We start from the raw sequence: 23632 nt of genomic DNA, 5'->3' as shown, positions 1-23632 counted from the left end.
TGAATGTGAAGAAAGAAAAAAAATGAGCAAGGTTTATTTTATTGGAATTGCATCCATCAAATTAATTGACAAGTGTTTATTTTTATTTATGCTTGCATAGACCTTAACCTAGAATTATTCACCGCTAGAGACATAATTGAGCATTCTATTCATATAAAAGATCATCATTACATTGTGTGTTTTTATGAGTTTTGATTCTAAGACACAAGTATGAATGTACATACATCTGCATATTGAACTTGATCATATGAAAATCTTAAAATGATTAATATCAATTGCTTGCAGATAAAGATTCTCATTGGTAGTTTATGATTGGTCACAAGACATAAGACTTCCTTATCATTATTAGATATTATGAGTTTTGATGTATCAATGGTTGATGTCAAACGGGCTATAAATCGGTACATTTGATTTATGATGTTTGACTTTTTTTTTTTTGTAATATTTATGATGTTTGACTGCGAACAAAAGAGATGTTTAATATGGAATCTAGGGGTGTCAATTCCTAAACCGAACCGGTAAAACCGGCCAGATCGAACCGATAACAACATGGATCGAACCGAACTGAAGCCTTATTGGTTCGGTTTGGTTTCGAGTATTGCAACCCTAAAACCAAACCGAACCGCATCGAAAACCGGATGAACCCGAAACCAAACCGAAACTGGCTCAAAACCCGGATCGAAACCGGTAAGAAACCGAAACACTCCAAAATTCATTAAAAAAAATCAAAATTTCCATAGTTTTGTATACATTTGTATGGAAATTCGAATCCAAACTAGACCAAAAACCAAAACCAGCCCGGTTACAAATCGATTTAAGAAACCGAAGACAAACCAAAACCAAACCGCACCGAAACCGAAATTTCCTTATTGGTTCGGTTTCGGTTTCAACTTTCCCACACAGAAACCGACTCAACCCGGACCGAAACCGAGCCAGACCGACCGATTGACACCCCTAATGGAATCCAATAACCTAAGGAAGAATATTAAAGATAGAAATTATCTAACTTTGATTTGACAAAATTTAGATTTAATGGCACATTATTTTAATTAGTATTAATATTTATTATATAAATATTTTGAAAATTATTTTAGTGATCCAATTAATTGTTTACTTTTTTTGTATATGGAATTATAACCAACAATATAGTGACAATAATTATTTCCTTGCTCTAATGTTTGCATATGATATTATTAAGTGGAGGTGTAATTATCTGCCAGTTTGGGAGATATAAGAGTTATATCTATTTTGCATGTAAATTAAAATTAGTAAAATATTTTTAATTGAGAATTGTGGATATTATCTATTGGGATGGGGATCGCTACTTACATTCTCATACGTAAATGGAATCCCTTAGGTTATGTTTGGTTGTAAGGGAAATAAAAGGGAGGGAAAGTGAAATTTTCATACTTAAGAAAGAAATATATGTAATCATTACCCATGTGACTTTAAAATTAATTTCAAATCTTTCTATATTTGGTTATAAAATTTTACTTTACTTTGCATCTAAAACCCTTTGCTATAATATGTAAAATAAAAATTACATGTAAAATACATTATTACTAAATATGATTAAAAAATTAAGTTGTTTATACAATTATATGTGGTAATGACTATAAACATTTCTTTTTAAAGTATGAAAATTTCACTTCTCTTCCCTCTAAATTCCCACTGCAATCAAATGGAGCCTTAGAAGTATTTTGAAAAATACAAAAACCTAAGGGAGTCCATGTTATGAAAGATCCTACCACCTCTTCGGCCTAGTTCCAAACCCAAATAAACAATAAAATGCCTCTCAAGATTGAATCCAAAGTAACTCCCTTACTTGTTTTAGGTTTGAAGTTCAACAAATGAAATAGGTATAATGTCTTCTGCCAAATAAATCCACACATGATACATGTGTGGCATATAGCCATGGTGACAAAATGCAGATGCCACCAACTATATTGACATTATTTTTATAGGACAAAATTATAAAAGACGTGGACGACTAGAATAAGGTGAATTTCCAATAGCAATTGGCTGTGTATGCTAAGATTTAAGGCTTATCTCGAAGGAGATATGGGGCATTTAGATGGTTCTTGATTTGGATCACACACTCTGATTTATTCATTTAGTTAAACTAATATTTCTCTTCACAGTAGACCTTTGGTTCAGGAATATAATTTTCAACAAAAATAGTAATTACAGCAAGAACTAAATGAGTGGTATCTATTACATCTATTTATAGAATTCTGTGACTGAGAAGGTGTAAGCACAACAAGCCACATTAATACCAGCAAATCCAACTTCTCTTGGTAGAATACTCTTCTTTTGTCCTCTCCTTTCATGCAGTGTTCATCAAACTTGTAATCAACATTTCCATTTGCAAGATGCCTTAAGTAGAAACATTTGTCTCTGGGGAAGTTGGAGCAATCAAATCCACAACAATCAACTTTCCAAAATCTGGTAACGCTTCTTAGCAATTTTTTAGTAACTTAAAGCACTGGTCCTCACTCCAATTGTGAAGTATATTCTGCATGTTTCATTCAAAAGCCAGATAATTAAATTTGGTAAAACTTACATATTGAAAAAAAAAAAATTTGTGAGAAGACACATCTAACTAATAGATATGAATGCTGAGCAGCACTAGCATTCCTGCAAATCAAGGGTATCAATGGGCCTAGGCAATAATGAACTTCTAAATTCACAACATATGGTTTCGATAAAATGACAATGACAACATCTGTTGGTGTTCAGTACTCTAGCTTATAGATCATCTATACAAAACAGGGGCCATCTCTCTTTGAGCTTCATGTTTTAACAAAAAGGGAAAGCTTGCAATAATATTAGATCTTAAATACCTTCATAAAAATTGCATCTCCTTTCGGAATGCTTGTAAACATATCTCCTCCGACATGTTCCACGCCTACAAACAAAATCATCTCTTATCCTTCAAGTTATTTATATAAATAAATAATAATGAAAAAAGGGGGAAAATCAATGTATGATAGACTAGGCCAAGGAAGAATATGTTTGCATTGGAACCCTGAATTAACCATTAACCTAACACAGATATAAGATTTACCATTCTAGCAATCTTAGTTTTCAATGATGGAAGCTAGAGTTATTGGATCAGTCTCCATTGATTCTGATCCAATTTCGATTCTAATTTTAGTAGAGAATCGACCAGAACCTTAGTTCTCAATGTGGTTGCTTTGTTTACATGCTATGTGGACTGATGATTTGTTCAGCACTGTTTTCTGTCCGGGAGCATGGCCCTGTGCCAGCACCCGGCCAAAGAGAATGCACAACCAGGAGGGGTACGGTGGTCATTTTGTAGCCCTTGTGTCTGGGCACAGGGGCGCGCTTCTGGACAGAAAATGCGTTTCATTTTTTCTATACTCTGATCCCTCTTCCTCAGGAAATGCAATCAGAGATGAAATTGGGATTTGTCAAACAATTTAGAGCATTGTATTACAGATAGAAAAGTTAGATTGGTCTGGAAATGACTGTCATTGGGTGATCATGTCAACAAACCGTAAGAATAAGAAAAAATCCACATTCAATCCGTTTAATGGGAGGATTGGAGGTATAATAAATTTAGGGTAGCAATTTTCCACACTGCCAGCTTGGGGGAATTTTTCATGCCACACCAATCACATCACGGGAAATGGTTTCATGAGTAGGAGTTTGCATGGTCAAATAAGAGAGATAGTGTCACTATAGGGTCCACATGGTCACAATATCAGAGGACGTGGGAAAACATCCCCATGTCGCCATTGTGAGGATCTTTTCCCATAAATTTCTTGCTATGCTCGTCTATGGTTCTACTGCCCAAGTAGAAGCAACACATTTATTAATTTCTCATTAAAAGAAGGGAGGGGGATCACTGCCAATCTACATGGCCTTACACATGCACACCTGGGCTAATGAGAGCGTGTGCAAGGCATCCAACAGGGGTGGGATTCTTCATTTCGTTGGGGGCGGGGGTGGGGGGAGAAAGGCGATCATTTCACCCTTCCTGTGTCTAGGACTCTAGGCAACAACCTTCTTTTTCTTCAAGAAAAAAAAGAGTCTACCAAAGCTCATTCTGTTTGTTCTTTTACTAGTAGACTTGTGTTTATCAAAGAATTTTATGAGGTTTTGAAGGTCGCAAGAATCGATGTCAATGGTGTGATATGAAACTCAACTCCTAATTTTCAAGTTCTGGAACGGTTTATGTCCATTGTTCATCTCACTTTAGCTGTGTAAATTATCCTTTGCATGACTGTTTAATACCTGATGCACCGAAACCAAACTTTTTATTTATGCTTTATACCTTCTCTACTATCCTTCTTCTTGATTGCTCATCTTTAAATTTGCTTAGGTTGGTAGGAATTCTTTATATTGCTCTTCACAATCGACCTTGGATTCATGAACATAGTTTTTAATCATAGTTTTCAACAAAATATAAGGTGTGAGAAACATAGTAAGCGTTTTATTCCAGCAAGAACTAAATGAGTGGTAACTAATACAAACAAGCGGATAGCTTTCTTTTTCCTTACATCTATTTATAGAATTCTATGACTGAGAATGTGTAAGTACAACACGCCACATTAATGCTAGCAAATCCAGCTTCTCTTGCTAAAGCAGAAAATTCTTCTTTTGTCCTCTCCTTTCCTTTAGTGTTCATTATACTTGTAACGAACATTTCCATTTGCAAGATGCCTTGGGTAGCAACATTTGTCTCTGGGGAGGTTGGAGCAATCAAATCCACAACAATCAACTTTCCAAAATCTGGTAATGCTTCGTAGCAATTTTTTAGCAACTTCAAGCACTGGTCTTCACTCCAACTGTGAATTATATTCTGCAAGTTTCATTCAAAAGCTAGAAATTTAAATAAGGTGAAACTCACAAAAATAATAGTGACAAGATACATCTAACTAATAGAAATTAATGCTGAGAAGCACAAGTATTCCTCCAAATCAAGAATATCAATGCGCCTAAGCAATACTGAAATTCTAAATTTACAACATATGGTTTTGGTAAAGTGGTTATGACACAACATTCTGTTGTTGGTGTTCAGTACTCTAGCTTATAGATCTATGATACAAAGCAGGGTCATCTCTCTTTGTGCAGTTCATGTTTTAAAGAAAGGATAAGCTTGCAATAATGTTAGATTTTACATACCTTCATAAAAAGTGCATCTCCTTTCGGAATACCTGTAAACATATCTCCTCCGACATGTTCCATGCCTATAAACAAAATCATCCATTATCCTTCAAGTTATTTATATAAATAAATAAAAAATAAAATAAACAAAAAGGGTAAAATCAATATATGATAGACTAGGCCAAAGAATTGGATGTATTTATATTGCAACACCAAATCAAACACTAACCAAAAACATTTATAAGAGAGACAGAGTTCACATTTTAGCAATCTTAGTTGTCAATGATGGAAGGCTAGAGGAATCAATGTCCTATAACTCGAAACCAGACACTGGATCAGTCTCCATTGATTCTCATTCAATTTCGATTCAAATTAGTGGAGAATCGACCGGAATCTTAGCTCTCATTGTGGTTGCTTTGTTTACTCTGTTTCTGTTCTCTCATTATTCTAACCAGTGAATTGTTTTATTTCAGAAGATATCATTAGTGAACATTTGCACTAGTTCCTAATTTAAGTAGCATTGGATGGTTTCATCACCCACTGATCCAAGAGTTTTACATGCTATATATGTGGACTGATGATTTGGTCATCCTCCAGTAGATTGGAAATTTTCTGGGTAGGCCACTGTTAAATTTCCTACCATATATTAGTCTCTTGCTCTCTTTTTCCTAATTTTGCATACTAACTTTGATTCCTCTTCCTCAGGCAATTCAATCGTAGATGAAATTGGGATTCTCAAACAATTTTACAGCATTGTATCGACAGATAGAAAAAGTTAATGTTCTGTTTATTTCCAAGTAAAAGCCATGGAAAAACAAGATTTGCAAGTAAAATCTGTACTGAAAGTTACACAATTTACTTAAAATTTTTCCTTTTTATGTGCATTCTACTAGAAAAGTGGAATAATGTAGCAGTATGGGAGCTCTCATGTAGTTAGCCATACCTGAACAAGGGGGAGCTCTTTCTATGACATGAGGCAGATCGAAGTTGATGCCCTTGATGGATGGATACTTGGAGATGATCATGCTAAGGACTTGTCCAGTCCCTCCCCCTACATCAACCAGAACTCGTAGACCTTCAAACCCTTTGTATGTGTCAAGCATCTTCTTCATCAAAAGTACATTAGCTTCAAGTATTGAGCTTCTGAAAACCTCACTGAGTTTAGGGTCCTTCCCAATGTAGTCTATAGCGGTTTCACCATTTGCCTTATAAAATGGAAGCTCGCCCCCTTCTAGAATTGAATCCTTCAAGTGGTACCTGTGAACAGGTGTCAATTAATCAGTGAAAGAGACACCTTAATTATAAATGGATAATGTATACGGGAATATATACCAGCTCTTGATTAAGGCGTGATCCTGGAGAAAAAACAGGAAGGGAGCCAAGGACCCTCCATCCTTATTCTTAACAAACAGTTTAGACGCAGGTGCCAAGCTATAGACCCTCTTATCATGGCTGAGGACAGTGCAAGTGAGAAGAGAGTGGGAAACCAGAAGACGCAGCATACGATCGAGAAGATGGGGTGCGTCTGGGTTCTCGGTGGGGAGCCGAGATGTGATGTCTACAGGGGAGAGGCATGCGCCGGGACCTGCTTCGGCTATTATGTCGAACACGTGGAGCTCCACGGCTGTTTTCAATACCATGGGCAGAACAGAAGCACTCACCATTTGCATGGCCAACAATTCACTCTCTTCTTCTTCCACTGTGGAAGCCATATTACTTTCAATCCTCTCTGGTGTGATGACTGATTGAGGTTTTATATCGAACACCCAGTGATCAAAGTTGGAATAATTATTGGGGTCACAGATGGATCACCCTGAGTCTGCCTCTCCTCTCTCTTCTACTCTTTAATTTCTAAATGCAAGTAATCCTTATGGAGGAGTATAAAAATTGGTTGCCCAATTGAGCTCAAGCAGCTTCCTTGCATGTCCATTGCAATTAGTCAACAGCTCTCTCTCTCTCTCTCTCTCTCTCTCTCTCTCTCTCCATGAGGAAACCCATGACGACAACCATGACATCTGCCAGAGCAGTAATCAATCAAGATTAGCCAAGAATACTCCAATTCCAGTCAACAGTCTTAGGCTGACTAACCCTTAATTAAATGGTGTCATGGTGGTGCAATGGTGTCATCTAGGGATTATTTTAATTCCGTGACCATGTCGGAGTTCATTTCTCAATGAACAAGCATGAGTGGGCGGTTGGCTTGCGTGCGGAGTACACCACCCATTTTTCTTTTTCCTGGTAAACCTTTGTTGAGACAACCTTCACATCAAAACAACTATTGTAGATGAGAAAAATAAGAGAAGGGACAGGAGATGAAATTGGAGGTCGCGGAAAAACCACCCTAGCTGAAAGATTGTATGCCTAAGCGTTTCTCATCGTTTGATTCCCACATGGGTGTAATGGCCACGTGATCTGATAGTGATTCTCACACAGAGAAGAGTTAAAAAGATAGAACGTTACTAGTCTTTAACCACTTCCCTTGTCTTAGACATTAAATTTTCATATGACAAAATTATAAAAGTGCCACTACCATGAAGTGGCAATCTTGTGAAGCATTACGGTTGTGTTTGGAAAATAAGAAAAGAAAATTATATAAATTTGGAATGATTTTTCAACTTCAAGAATTTTCGTGTCATTTGCTAATTCCACTGTTGAAAGAAGATTCTTTGGTTGATTTTTAAATTTTATCTTGGGAATGGTGAATTTTTTGTCTTCATTAAAGAAAAAAACTCATCCTCCTAAAAAACGATTATTCTTACCGCAACAACAGTAGCAAAGAAAAATGAGAAGGCTGTAGGCTACAAGACAGAAAGGGAGTGGGGTACGATGGAGAAGAAATCCGTTTCCTTATGCTTCTGCTGAAAAAGAAAGGGCCATTATTGATGCATCATTCTTCTTTCCAAAAATGCCGTCCTCCAATAGGATAAATACAATTACAAATATATTAAAAAAAAACCCATAAAAACATATGAACCTGTCATTTATTTATTTATTTATTTTTACGACCTGTCATTTGTTGTGAGAAAAGCATACGACGGGATAACCTAAAATGGGGAAATAAAACTTTTTTTTTTCTTTCTTGGCGTTCAATCACAGCCTTGAAAAAAATTATCAAAATTATTTCTCTTTCTTTCTCAACCCAAAAAATTTCTTTTATTTTCTATATCAATCTAATACGGAGAATTTTTTTTCTTTTCTTGTCAACCAAACACATCTTACATTCATTTCATAATGACTTCTTATTTTTATTATAACTTCGAATTTGATTGGTAAGATGAATGTGAAATCTTCCATCACATGGTCTAACCTATGTTTCATAAAGTGGGACCCACACCTTATATTGACAACATAGTCACTTTTTTTTTCCAAAAACTCCCGTACATACATGAAGGTTTTGTTATAGAAGCTATGCTGAGTGGCTCAGTCCGGCACAATGGTTACCAGTGTGGCCGGCCCCAGCCTCCAAGGTATAATGGTCGGGCCTTTATGGGGCCTGGACAACTTTCTTAATATTTCATATTTGGCTGGGATCTATATCCTTTCCAGCCACTGGGGTGTCCAGCATACATTCAATAGTTGAGAGGATTTGGGGGTAGTGTCCAGGTCCTCCCCAACCATTGGATGCACACTAGGTCTCCAACGCTGCTGGAGAATATCTGAATCCATTTGGCTAATTGGCTGAATTAAAATAATTGCATTGTCTTGTATATAAGATGTGGAAAACTAGAAGAAATAGAATAATTCACTTCCCCTTTGGGTCCACAAATACCCTCCTAGGTTTTATTTAGTATTTTTCAAAGTATTATATAAAATTCCATTTCTTTGGTTGCGGGCACAAAATGGAACAAGCTAAATTTTGTGTTCGGATGTGCTAATCATTAAAAAAAAAGGCCGGGGGGGTGGGGGTGGGGTGGTAAACTATGGGATGGAAATAGCCAAAATCCTTGATCCAAGTGTATTTTCGGTGACACAGTAACGGAGGATTGCACCCAAATACCAAGGCTGCATTTGGTCTGCATTATAGCTTCATTAGAGCTTCGAAGGATAGAAGCTTGCTATACATGGATTGGTAAAAGATCGACTGCAACTCTTCCACCATCAAAGCTCTGTTGGAGCTCAGACAGCCTTTCGTTAATCTATCTAATTTGCTACTGTGGCTTTAGTATGCTCAGATATTTTTTGCATATATTTTCCTAACGTTCTCTTTTGTAGCACACAAAGGTAATGTCTTCTTATTATTTTTTGCTTATTGCATTCACCATGCATATTTATTTATAGTATTATGTTACAGTACAATGACGATCATCCTAGAAGGTTGATTTTAAGTAAGGCTGATTGGGGTGCCTAACACATTCCACAGATCGTACCCAGACGCGTACGTATCCAATCTCCATTGGAGTCAAATTTCTCATGTTGTGTGTGATTGTTTTCTTAGTTTCTTCCTCGTGATTGCAGATTCATTCCCAACAAACCCTACACCTTAATCTAGATGACGACTCTTTAACCTTTACCTTATCTCCTTTCCTTTTGAGGATTTGCAATGAACTAAATTTAGTTCTCCCTCTTTGAGTTCATGGTTGGAAAAGAAATGGGAACATGTTTTGGAATGAGTTGAAGAGTTCTTCCTCTAACTTATGCTGCTTCTTGATTTCTTGTCTTTAAATCTGCTTAGGTAGGTAGGAATTCTCTATATTACTCTTCACAGTGGACCTTTGGTTCATGAACATGGTTTGAACAAAATAGTATGCGAGCCACATGGTGCATTTTATTCCAGAAAGAATTAAATGAGTGATAACTGTTACATCTATTTATAGAATTCTATGACCGAGAAGGCGTAAGCACAACATGCCACATTAATACCAGCAAATCCAGCTTCTCTTGCTAAAACAGAAAATTCTTCTTTTGTCCTCTCCTTTCCTGTAGTGTTCATTATAGTTCCAATGAACATTTCCATTTGCAGGATGCCTTTAGTAGCAACATTTGTCTCTGGGGAGGTTGGAGCAATCAAATCCACAACAATCACCTTTCCAAAATCTGGTAATGCTTCGTAGCAATTTTTTAGTAACTTCAAGCACTGTTCATCGCTCCAAGCGTGAACTATGTTCTGCAAGTTTCATTCATATGTTAAAAAATTAGTGAGAAAACACATCTAACTAATAGAAATGAATGCTGAGGAGCCCTACAAGTATTCCTGCAAATCAAAGATATTAATGAACTTTTAAATTCACAATGTATGGTCTTGGTAAAATGACTATGAGACAACATTCTGTTGGGGTTCAGTACTCTAATCTTATAGATTTATGATACAACATAGGGTCATCTCTCTCTCTCTCTCTCTCTCTCTCTCTCTCTCTCACACACACACACACACACACACACAGAAGTATAAGGTTGCAACAATGTTAGATCTTACATACCTTCATGAAAATTGCATCTCCTTTCGGAATACTTGTAAACATATCTCCTCCAACATGTTCCACACCTTCAACAAATTCATCACTTATCCTTCAATTTATTAATTTAAATAAATAAAAAATAAAATAAAAAAAAGAACAAATGGGGGTAAAATCAAGGTATAACAGAGTAGGCCAAAGAATTGGATGTGTTTGTGTTAGAACCCTGAACCAACCACTAAACTAAAACAGATGTAAGAGTTACCATTTTAGCAATCTTAGTTTTCAATGATGGAAGGCTAGAGGAATTAAGGTTTTATGACTCGAAAGTGGCCATTGGATAAGTCTCCATTGATTCTGACAAATTTTGATTCATATTAGTGGAGAATCAACCAGAATCTTAGTTCTCAATGTGGTTGCTTTGTTTACTCTGTTTCTGTTCTCTCAATGCTCTCATGTAGTTAGCCATACCTGAACTAGGGGGAGCTCCTTCTATGACATGAGGCAGATCAAAGTTGATGCCCTTAATGGATGGATACTTGGAGATGATCATGCTGAGAATTTGTCCATTCCCTCCCCCTACATCAACCAGAACTTGCAGGCCTTCAAACCCTTTGTATGTGTCAAGAACCTTCTTCATGAAGGGGACATTGTATTCTAACAGTAAGCTTCCGAAAACTTCCATCAGTTTAGGGTCCTTCCTAAGGTATTCCCCAACATTCTCTCCATGTGCCTTATAGAATGGAAGCCCACCTCCTTCTAGAATTGATTCCTTCAAGTGGTACCTGTGTACAGGCAAATATTAATCATTTACCCATTACCATTTATCAACTATGATCATGAATCATTTAAATGGATAATGTATAAAAGGAATACCAGCTCTTGACGAAAGTGTGATCCTGGGTAATATGAAACATGGGAGCCAAGGAGCCTCCATCCTTGTCCTCAACAAACAGTTTGGAAGCAGGTGCCAAGCCATAGACCCTGTGATCATGGCTGAGAACAGAGCAAGTGAGAAGAGAGTGGGAAACCAGAAGACGCAGCATACGATCGAGGAGACTGGGTGCATCAGGGTTCTGGGTGGGGAGCCGAGATGCGATTTCTAGAGGGAGAGGCATGCGCCGGGACCAGCTTCGGCTATAATGTCAAAGACATGAAGATCCATAGCTGCTTTCAATACCATGGGCGTAACAGATGCACTCACCATTTGCATGGCCAACAACTGACTCTCTTCTTCTTCCATTTTGGAAGCCAAATTACTTTCTTCCCTTTCTTTGAGGTTTTTTATCAAATACCCAGTGAACAAAGAGATCGAAGAATGAACTAGAGAAATTAGTTGGGCCTCTCCTCTCTTTCTCTCCTAATCTGTAATCTTTAAATCCTAAATACAAGTAATCTTTCGAAGGAGTATTGAAATTGGTTGTCCACTGGGTTTTTCCAATTGCATCGTTTACCAATCCATGACGACAGCCATTACAGCCACCAGGTAAGACTCCCATTCCAGTTCAACCCTCTCCGGTCCAAGCCTCAGTCAAACACTCCACTCCAACTTCAACATCACAAGTCCGATAAATGTTGTCATAACAGTGCCATGGCAACATCTATGGATGTAAGCCCCAAATATATAATAAATTCACCAGCCAGTCAGTCACATTGGGTGGGCGGAAGGGTCGCGTGAAAAGTACACCAACAAAAACAAAAAACCGCATGGTCACTTGGATGTATCATATGAGGATTTAACTCCTGAACCTACGTACAAATGATCCATAGAGAAAGAAGAAAGAGAAATTTGGAGAGGTGTCTAATAACTCTGATGTTATCTTGTTTAGACCCTGCCATCTCATTGGCATAGTTCCAATCCGAAATAAATGAGTGTTGCCTCATGATTGTATTTAAAGTGACCCAAAATTATGTAAATGCGAATTCTTGTAATTTTCTCAAATTTTAAACATAGTTTTTGATTACTTTCCTTATTTATTTGCTTTAGATTGAAATTTAATGAAACCCTTTTCATCCCCATTCAGTGGCTTTGTGCTAGGATTTTTGCTTTCAACTGGAGCGAAGGTAATCAATACAAGCAAAAACAATCAACCTTTCTGAGCAAACATACAAATTAACCGAATGGGAGGAGGGAAAAAAACTGAATGGAAAGATCCCAAGAGGAAGACATATGATGGTTCATTGTAGAATCAAGGCAAGGCCTAGAGGAGTGAAGGGCCTTATGCGGTTATGCCTATTCTCAAAATCTTTGGATCTCTAAATCCTGCGACGTAGTGCATTTTATTCCAGCAAGAATAAAAGAAGGGTAACAATTACATCTGTTTACAGATTTCTATGATTGAGAAGGTGTAAGCACAACAAGCCACACGAACACCAGCAAATCCAGCTTCCCTTGCCAAAGTAGCAAATTCTTCTTTTGTCCTCTCTCTTGCATAACCGTTTAGAATTGTCATGTACATTTCCATTTGTAAGATGCCCTTAGTAGCAGCATTTGTCTCTGGGGAGGCTGGAGCAACCAACTCTGCAAGAATAACCTTTCCATAATCTGGTAATGCTTCGTAGCACTTTTTCAGTACCTTCACGCACTGTTCATCACTCCAAGCATGAAGTACAGACTGCAAGTTTCATTCAAAACTTGAGTAAGTCAAATATAGTGAAACTCCAGAAAAAAAAAAACAGTACTTAAGCTTAAAGATCTATGATACAATAAAGGTCAAAACCTCTCTCCCTCTCATGTTTTAAGGAAGGATAAGCTTGCAATGAAGTTAGATCTTACATACCTTCATGAAAATTGCTTCCCCTTTAGGGATACTTATAAACATATCTCCTGCGACATGTTCCACACCTACATCAAAATCATCTTTTATCCTTCAGAAAAAAAATTTTAATATAAAAATAGAATTCAAAAAAAAAAAAAAAAAGAGGCAAAATCAATGTACAATATAGACTAAGACAAGGAATTGGATGGTTTGTATTGGAACCCTGGAAGTAGACACCAACCTAAAAGAGAATGCATCCAAAGATTTTTTTTTTTTCCCCCCTTTTAAGAATCAGATGAAATCAGTATCTGGGTTGATCGATTTTTATTCAAATTGGACAACATAACATAATCAATCCTAAATTTTGAAAGCTAGGCAAGAAGGGAGGAAAAGTGCCAACAGAGAAGCTCAAATCCTACAACAAATGCATTCCAAGGAGGTGAGATTCCATTCTATAAAGCACAGGGATCGAGTAGTATGAGAGGTGTCATGTAGTTGGCCATACCTGAACGAGGGGGCGCTCTTTCTATAACATGAGACTGATCAAAATTGATACCCTTGATGGATGGATATTTGGAGATGATCATACTAAGGATTTGTCCATTCCCTCCACCTACATCAACCAGAACTTGCAGGCCTTCGAACCCTTCGTATGTGTCAAGAACCTTCTTCATCAAGAGTACATTAAATTCAGACAATGAGCTTCCAAAAACCTCAATCCGTTTAGGGTCGCTCACAACATATTCCACAATGTTCATTCCATGTGCTTTATAGAATGGAGTCCCACCTCCTTCTAGAATTGAATCCTTCAAGTGGTACCTGAGAATTCAGTAAACCAATCAGTAAAAAGAGTCAACTTAGTTATACCATTACAAAGAATGATGAAGATGATTCAAAATCAATTAATTAAGGAATACCAGCTCTTGATAATATCATAATCCTGGATACGATGAGTGAAGAAGGAAGCCAAGGACCCTCCATCCTTGTCCTTAAGAAATAGCTTCGAGGCAGGTGCCAAACCATAGACCCTGTTGTCATGGTTGAGAACAGAGCAAGTGAGAGCAGAGTGGGAAGCCAGAAGACGTAGCATACGATCGAGAAGACGTGGTGCATCTGGGTTCTGAGTGGGTAGCCGAGATGCAATGTCTAGAGGGGAGAGCCGTGCGCTAGGACCAGCTTCGGCTATTATGTCGAACACATGGAGCTCCAAAGCTGCTTTCAATACCATGGGCAGAACAGAAGCACTCACCATTTCCATGGCCAACAATTCACTCTGTTCTTCTTCCATTGTCAAAGCCATATCACCTTCACTTCTTTCTTGAGGTGCGATGACTGATTGAGGATTTATATCAAATACCCAGTAAGCATTCCAGTCCAAGAATGGGCGAGAGAATTAATTGGAATAAAAAAATAGTTATAATTCCAAATAGTTAATTAACTTGGCTGCCCACTTGAGACTTCAATTTGAAGCTGCGATTTAATGAAATGGTGTCATGGTGTCATTTAGGCATTATTGTAGGGGATTATGAAATTCAACTGCCACTCCCTACCTATGTTGATACCTTCTCGCCAAAAGAAGGAACATGGATGGGTCTTTGTGAAGAGTACACCAAACTTGACCCAAACTTTCTAACAAAAAAATAAAAAAACTTGACCCAAAATAAAGAAATATATTTTAGGGTGTGGGCTATGCCGAGCGTGAGAGATCATTAGACCTTTGTAAAAATTTCTGTAGATTCAATTACAACAAGGTGGCTTTCTTGTAATTTAATAAATTTCAGGGGGAAAAAACCCTGTCGATTTGGTGTTGTCTACATCGGCAGTTAAGAGCATCTTCAATGCATAGGAGAAGGGAGCATGGCCCTTGCCTGTGTCTAGGCATCAGCAAGACCAAACCGACTAGGTTCTTTCTCCCAAGAAGCATACAGTTCAATCCGTAATCAGCAGGAACGTGGTGTTCTGAGGCTAGTTATCAATTACAAGTCTCTCAATGATGCTCTTCAATGGATCAGGTGTCCTTAGTTTTTTACTGTTTCAGCGGTTGATAGGGTTCTTCGCATCCTGCCTTCCTTTCGGGAGAGAAACCAATCAATCCATGGTATGGTATAAGGGTAAAATGGTAATAAAAATATTTTTTTTATTGAAAAATAAAGATAAATATGTTTGATACGATCTAATCCAGAATAAACCGAATCAATATCAATTTAGTTTTGGCCTTGACCCATCCCGATATGGGATCCCAAGCTTTAAAACCTTGAGGCTCGGCCTCCTGCGCCTACTCCTCTTGGCCTGGATTCTGGGGTTCGACAGTGCTTTGGGCTGTTCATCGTGGGTTGGGCCATCTCTGGAACAAATTTCCTTTGCCCATAGTGTGGGCATTCAGCTAGTGGTCGATCTTGGGCTTTTTTTTGTCTCTGGGCCAGTGAGTAATCGTGAGATTGATGGGGCCAGATTATATTTCATCCAGCCCAAATAAATAAATAAAACTATTCACTCTACGAGGAATTAAAAGTCAGATAAGGAAGAGTTTGGAAAATACTTATCTATAATTATTCTAACCAATAAATCCTTACGATGGTTTTAATGATCACCATATGCCAACTTGACCAACAAGGCTTAGACGTCAATCAATCCTTAACAAAATTGAATATTCCTAAATCCTACTTGTAAAAGACTGGAGACCAATGTTTATGGTCATCAGACTAATCCCGTCAAAACTTCGCACTAATAAAACAGAATCTTAATTAAGAGTAGATTATTCTTTAAATCCTAAACCTAACCTATCTGATTTTGGGTTGTTAAAGCTACAATCTTAAAACCAATTTGGTTGAAGTGGGGTGGCCTCTTGTGGCTCTTATACATGATCGTCGAGTCACCCACATCTTATGTGGGACTATCTCAATACTCCCCTTTATGAGTAAGTCTCTTATGGCTCTGTCTTCGTGGGTCGAGTAAGGAGTCCATCATTGACCGAGGCCCAACGTACCCACTCTGATATCATGTTAAAGTTTATATCTCAAAATCAATTGGCTTGAAGTATGGTGATCTCTTGTCACTTTTATACATGATCATCGAGTCACCCACATCCGATGCGAGACTATCTCAATATGAACCAACCTAATGTGACCCAATGGTTGACCTACCAACCTATATAAACCAATATTCTTTTTTTTTTTACTAAAAGTCAACAAAAAAATATATTAAAATGAATAAAGAATTACATGCTCAAATAATGAGAGAATGAAACCATTAGGCTACCACTCCACCTTTGACATTGTCATTAGCAGAGAAGCAACCTAATCAGAAGAAAGAATCTAAATCTTGGTCTCAATTGAGATTCCCAACTGATGTCATGAGAAACAAAAGAAGGCATTGGGACCCAACTTACAGACAACCAAGCAAATGCAATATGCATTGCCAATCTATCAACCACCGCATTTCCCTCCCTATAGCAATGTGTGATCCTCCATGTGATGTTGTCTAAATAACATTTATAAGCCTTAAACCTCTAATAATTACTGAATTATGAAATTTTCAAGTTGAGACATATTCATGTATAGTGATCATGTGCTAGCCCACTGGAGGGGCTAGTAAGGCCAGCAAGCTTATGAAAAATAATTTCTTTTAGACCATGACACATAATAGACTATCATGAAAAATTGAAAATTGGTTATTGTAATGAGCTTTCAAGTTGGACTAGCATATTTTGATACATAAAATGTAACTTGGCTTATTATAAGTATGGGTTACTTGAAAAGCAAGACCTATTAGGAAAGAGAAGTGTAGGCTCTCCTTGAGATGGGGAGAAGCTTTGATCCCATGTATTTATATTTGCATCACTGTCAGATGGAAATATATATTTTCATCCAGATGCGGAGGAACTGACAACCAACCACATAAGATTTTATGGTCTATCTTATGAAGTATCAGTGAGATAGAGTATGTGGTTTTTGTTATTTTTCCACATTATTGGAACATGGAAGATCATAATAATGTCTCGTTATTGGTCATGGGAGTAACATATCTCTATTATGCAGATGGCATTTTTAATCACATATCATGTGATGGATGTGGTATTACATGAAACGGAATGTGATCTGATGGTATATGATATGTGGGGTCCTAGCCTGATCTAAGACTGGGCTAAACTAGCTAGGGTTGAGTTAAGAGAACATAGGTTTAGGTTGGAGTTTTAAAAAACTCAGCCCATTGACACCCCTAGCTACTTCATGCGAGTTTTGAAATTAATCTACAAGGAAATGAGACCAAGGCATCATTTCCCAAAAAAGATGCTAAAGCCAATTAAGTTTCGAGTTGATCCATACTATTATAGGTGATCTAATAAGTACTGTAGCCCGACTAGGACATGACTGTATGATGAATGCTTTCATTTTAGATATATATATATATATATATGCATACTTAAATGTGTCAAAAATTGGAAATACTCTAATAATTCAAGTAATTTCGCCTGAGGTTGAGAACAAACTAGGTAAAACTTATCCAATGTATACGATTTGATTAAAAAAATATATCTGAAGTATTTTTTTAATGGATCTAGTACAGTATGAGATCATCTCTCTTTTGAGTGTCCTAACTAGGGACTTCATAGTGTATGGTGTTTTAGTAAGACGAAATCGGACCTTGTGAAACACCGTTCGAGTGATGTTTGATTATTTGATGCAACCAAAAATTCTCAGTGAGATTCTAAGTTTGACCTTGAGATGCTTTTGTATAGCGGAATGGGGGGAGAGGAGAAATTTTTTCCATAATAGGTTTTTTTTTTTTTTTTTTTTTTTTTTTTTTGTTAAGAGATACTCAGGGTGTCAGGACTTTGACCTGACTAATTCCTGGGGTCATTGTGATACTGTTTACGCATGATCGGATCAGTTCGAGACAAAAATTTTCGTGTGGTGACCTTAAGAAGTTAGGTGTAGCGGCGAAGGTTTGATCACGAGACCTCACCATTTTAACAATATCAAGGAAGTTTGAATGCTCCATCCACATGTCAAAATATCTAAAGGATCTCAAATTAAAAGAGACATAAGAGGAAATATGGATGATGACAGGGGTATGATCCGAGATGGTTGGAGGATCAAAGACAACCCGGCATGGTTGCAAGGTAGACATCGATAGCCGAAGATCGTTTGATGAGAGGACTCTATCAAGCATACAGACAATCGTATTAGTTCCCTGTCTTTTACTAGACTAAGTGAATTTGAAGCCAGATCAGTTAAGATCCACATCTCTTATGTTATATATTAAGACATTGTGTCAAAACTGACCACAGACTACTCAACAATGGGTCCCCTCCCATCTTTTCAAGGGAATTGAGAACGACATCAAAATCATGTCCCAAGCACAAGGGGCTCCTACTTCTTTGAGAAGATGTATACGTGAAAGAGAGATTTAACTTCGTAGCTGAAATATCTGCCTTTCAAGCGTGTATTGGGATGACGATCAGCTGTTCTAATACCATTGATACGGTCTTGAAAGATCCCAACCCCATAAATCAACTTACAAAGTAAAGGAATTCAAGACCATATCAATCTACATCTATTCTCTTAGAAAATCAATATATGATCAGCCCTCATACGTTGATATGGGATTATAGCAATGATAGAATGGACTCCCACATGTGATGATCGAAAACAAAAACTAGACTTCAACTTTTTTCATTTCGTTTTCTACAAAATTACATTTACCAAAATACAATAATTATAATGTTCCACTCGGCACAACTAGGTGACATGTTGAGAAAGCCTCAAAATGTGTAGAACAATTTTCCGCCATTTTTGCTTGTACCCATCACCAAAGGTTCTAAAGCAGTGGATTTTGATAACAGTCTATGGCCCTTGCTATGCTTCAGGTCTCTATTCCCTCCTTTTACCCACATGCAAAAGTAAACAACTCATCTATGGCACTGGCACCAGTGATCTCTCTCTCTCTCTCTCTCTCTCTCTCCGTGACGTAAGTGCAACAAAATTATTACGTGCATGTTTGCGTACATCTTAGATATGAAACACAGAAAAATAATTCTTTCAGAAGGAAAAAAACAAGAACTGTGGGCTTCTAATTATAACTTCTATGACTAAACTACATAATAGAAAAATGGAGGACTTTCTCATTACTTGATGTTTCGTTTATGACAAGAATGCATATATCAGATGAAATTGTCTTTATATATATATATATATATCCGTGAGACAAGCAGCTTTAATGATTCATGTACCATGTCAGCTACATTGGATGTGTTCATCCCCCTTTGCCACAGAACCAGAGAGAGAGAGAGAGAGAGAGAACCAATATTTCACAGGTCCTCATTTCTCCAAGTGAATATATAAACTAACCTTTTAAAATTCAATAACTCAGTATTCAATGACCTGTGTTATAATTTTTTTTTTTCTTAAATTCTTTCGATGATAACTTATAAAACAGTGCTCATCACATAAATAAGCATATAATTAAGCCAATTGTTTGATGTGTACATGTGTCTAAGGACCATTTAAAAGAATACCAATTTGATGAAGTTGTAGATTGTGTTAGGCATTCAAAAAAATATAACTGTGCTGTTAGAGAGTCTCCCTTTGAAGGAATATTCAACCTAGAACCAGAAAACTAAGGACAAGACTCCATTATTGCAACTTTCTATAAACCATGGAAAAGAAATAATTTTTCTTTAGTGTACTCAAGCATTTGAATTCAAAGATTTTACAAGCTGTGATGACAGAAAATGAACTGAGGATTGAGAATGTCACTCCTATCAAAAGGATCAAGTCATTAATGTTTCACCTCAAATCTGATCTGTTTGTGGGAATAGCTAGCAAGGGTAGCTTAAGTCCAGTAGACAAGTGGAAACTGAAATAGTTTTAGTCAGGCTGTGGACTAAAACTAACCCAATCCATATTTAATTCTGATTATTATTAGGGTTAGCTATCCCATAGGAGAAAATGGGTAGGAAGACAATATTATAACTCTTCCAATAGTACTTGCCATCTTTAAATATTTCCATGAAAAGTAATCAGATTATCTTAAGAAGTCTTTTTAGAAACTTAATTTGACGACGACCAGCCGGCTAACTTTTTCAGATGTCCATTCTGATGGAGGCTTTATATATCAACATGAAACCTTGCCCAGGAAAGACTTAATCTATATGAATATTAACCAACTCTCGACCTGAAGCTGTTAGTGGTTGTAATGGTAATGGTAACGACCATAGAAACATTCTAGCTAATGACCTCTTAATTAACATACAATGACTCTGGACCATTTGAATAAGAATGAGACACACCTGTGAAGGAAGACTGATGAAACAAAGCTTCATTAATGGACTGAAATGTTTTATTTTTCTCTTTTTTTGTCTTTTTAAATTGAAATGATTATTCTGATGAAGAAGATATAAAATTAATCATGCACGACAAAGACCAACCAAATCTATCTATATACAGGCACCCTAGACTATTTCTTTTGTCACCACATGAACCCCTTGAGACAAACCCTTACTTTACATGTGGTGGCTGAGTTCTATCTAAAAAAATTAGGGTTTACAACTTAGAATGCAAGCCAGGGAATCACCACCACGTACACATATATAGACATAACTTACATCCCTTCAGCTTTCCTGAGTGGTCACCAGGAAGATGGCCTGGGGGAATGAATTAAGGCCGACCCCCTACGTACACCTTACCCCTTATAGAAATAATGAAAACAAAAATAAGAAAACCCTAATATTTTTATTTTATTTTTAATTTTTTGGTATTTTTTGCCATCCCCACCTCCATATCACATGTTCTCTTGTAATCTGACTTCTGATGCATTCCGAATATACATACCAAACACTACTTTAATATCAGAAAGTTTATTATACATTTCAAATACTTTCAAAATAGTTGTATAGTTCATTGTATCTAACCATGATTCTAAGTTGAGATTGGTAAGGAATAGGACGCTTGGCGCTTGACACTTGTCACTTGGCGCTGGTGCTAGGTGGGGGTGGGGGTGGGGGTGTCTCGTAGACTAGAGACTTCCAGAGGTGAATATTCTATTATTGACTAGCCCCATAAAATATTGAGATTGAGAAGACAAGAGACAAATATACATTAAATAAGTATAGATCTTAAATGTTAAAGACCATGGGTGGCAGACTAAAGCTGCATTTGATATGACATTTTGGAATGCATCATCGGCCTAGAAAGCATACCAAATGCCCCAAATGTCCAAGCCCCACATTATTTTTCATTATTTAGTGCTTAATTAACTTCCAACCAGCCAGCTTTTCATGAGCCTAGAAAAAATACCAAATGCCCCCTAAATGTTCAATCACCACATTATTTTTCATCATTTAGTGCTTAATTAGCTTCCAACCAGCCAGCTTCTCATGAGCCCCCCATAGATTCATGGTGCTTCTCATGCATTTCTTTTTTCTATTAGTAACCCATTAGATGTAATTAATAGTATATATCCATGCCTAAAATCACTTTTTGGTTAGATCATAGAGCTACTGTACATTCTATTTCTGGTCATTCCATCATCAATTCAATAGCTTTGATCAAATATTAAACTTATCACAAAATATTAGCTTCCATACAGTGCAAATTTTGGATTAATTGCTCAACTTTCCAATTAATGCTCTTGATCAGAATGGTTAATTAGAAGAGTACTCTATATTTCCATTTAATTAGTTCCATAATATAAGGGTGTTAATTGGTTCGGTTTCTATTTAAACGGTTCGGTTGTTCACATATATTTTGGCTGAAACCAAAACCGCACCATTTACTAAACAGTTGCACTTTCTGAAATTGCAACCATTTAATAAACAGTTTCGGTTTCCACGGTTTTTAAACAGTTTCGGCTTCACAGTTTTAAATTGTTTCAGTTTCGATTTATTCCATACGGTTTCCAAACTGTTAGTAATCGGTTTGCTAGTTTATTCGCATGTTTATTAAAATTTTCTTTTGGTGATAAACGATTCAATCTTGGGAATGTGAAATGCAAACAATTATATTTTGTTAAAACAACTAAACAACTAAGCAAAAGAAAATATTTTGACAGAAAATAGTCTCAAGCGCATCTAACGAGTCAGTAAGTAATGCTGACAACAGGGATTTTCTTCTTCTCCCCCCCCCCAAAAATAATATGTTATAATATTGAAAAATATATATTTAATATGCCATGGTATAAGCAAAAATTGCATTTTTATTAGTATACATTCTACTTAATGTATTGGATTAATTTAATCGGCATTCCAAACAATAAGCAAGCTACCTCTAGAATTACTTATAGGCTTGCAGTACTCAATCTTTGAATCAAATGAGATACTAATGATATTTTGCAACCACCTTATTTAATATTTAAACGGGTTAATCGAATTGGTTTTTACGATTTTTACGGTTTCAATTCGGTTTGAAACCAACAGGTTAAACAGCTCGATTCGATTTTAACCCGTTTACCTAATCGGCTTGAAACTTGAAACCAAAACTGAACCATTTACTAAACTGTTTTATGGTTTAGTTGTAAACGACTCGGTTTGATTTTGATAAACAGTTTTGATTTCAAATTCACATCCTTACCATAATATATACATGGCCTTTTGGGATCAAAGCAAAATATTAAAGGTCATCAATATATGCTTGTTCACGTAGACTACTGAAATATTTTTTTTTGGGTGAATGACTATTGAAATATTATTACTAACTATTTTTGGTATAATCAGTTGACAAATCATTCACACCCTAATATGTATTATTCGGGTATCTTTGATAATATCCCAATAATATACTGCATGTAGCTCAAATAGAGTTGACAATAAATGCATTAAAATAAGCATTAATAATGGTAGCTTTGTTTATCAAAGTCAACTCTAAGCGTTCCTTAATCTTCAAATAACTTCCCTTAAAGATCTGTTTATTATTTAATTATAATTTCTTTCCATACAAGAGCATATCCATGTGAAAAGTCTTAGGGTGAACCCAAAAGATAGTAGGGGTCGGCAGCAATCCTCAAACCACAATCAAACAAGTGTTAAGAATAGAAAAACTATAGATGGGCTTCTCATCATGATAAGAAGAAATTGTCCACCTTTGTAAATCATAAAATAGAGGAGAAAAAATGGCATATCAACTCTAATAAGGATGCTTCTGTTGTGGGTTTCCACCATTAATCCATAGCATATGCATTTGACCTTACTTGTGTGCTTTCTAATAAATTGAAACCGTCCAACACTTCAACCTAACCGTTTTCTTTTTTTCAGAAGAAGATTATATATATAATATCAGTGCATTTGACGAGGAAGAAGGCCTTTAAAATTTGTTATAAAAGGAAAGGTTACCCACATAGCCACTCACACCA

The 23632-nt window shown here is 36.6% G+C and overlaps 3 protein-coding genes and 1 pseudogene across 3 annotated transcripts in view; all 4 read right to left on the bottom strand.

Moving 5' to 3' along the window:
• LOC122084796 (caffeic acid 3-O-methyltransferase-like) overlaps positions 1–15235 on the bottom strand; it is a 35459-nt gene extending 20224 nt beyond the window's left edge. Inside the window, exon 1 of the mRNA XM_042653227.1 lies at positions 14591–15235. The gene's annotated coding sequence lies outside the window, so the exon portion shown is untranslated. The remainder of the gene's footprint in view (positions 1–14590) is intronic.
• Positions 4433–7524, bottom strand: LOC122084345 (caffeic acid 3-O-methyltransferase-like). Its single transcript, XM_042652516.1, has 4 exons — positions 6466–7524; positions 6077–6390; positions 5152–5216; positions 4433–4828 (listed from the first exon to the last, which is right to left on the bottom strand). The coding sequence occupies exons 1-4, from the start codon at positions 6843–6845 to the stop codon at positions 4529–4531; spliced, it is 1059 nt and encodes a 352-aa protein (XP_042508450.1). The 5' UTR covers positions 6846–7524; the 3' UTR covers positions 4433–4528.
• LOC122084347 lies at positions 9863–12366 on the bottom strand (annotated as a pseudogene).
• LOC122084344 (caffeic acid 3-O-methyltransferase-like) lies at positions 12774–14592 on the bottom strand. The gene is made up of 4 exons (XM_042652515.1): positions 14203–14592; positions 13791–14104; positions 13307–13371; positions 12774–13141 (listed from the first exon to the last, which is right to left on the bottom strand). Exons 1-4 carry the CDS (start codon positions 14583–14585, stop codon positions 12839–12841), a joined length of 1065 nt encoding a protein of 354 aa, XP_042508449.1. The 5' UTR covers positions 14586–14592; the 3' UTR covers positions 12774–12838.
• Positions 15236–23632: the final 8397 nt, after the last annotated feature.

The sequence above is a fragment of the Macadamia integrifolia genome, chromosome 7 (assembly GCF_013358625.1).
Source record: "Macadamia integrifolia cultivar HAES 741 chromosome 7, SCU_Mint_v3, whole genome shotgun sequence".
NCBI lineage: Eukaryota > Viridiplantae > Streptophyta > Magnoliopsida > Proteales > Proteaceae > Macadamia > Macadamia integrifolia.
This window is presented reverse-complemented; position numbering and strand designations above follow the sequence as displayed.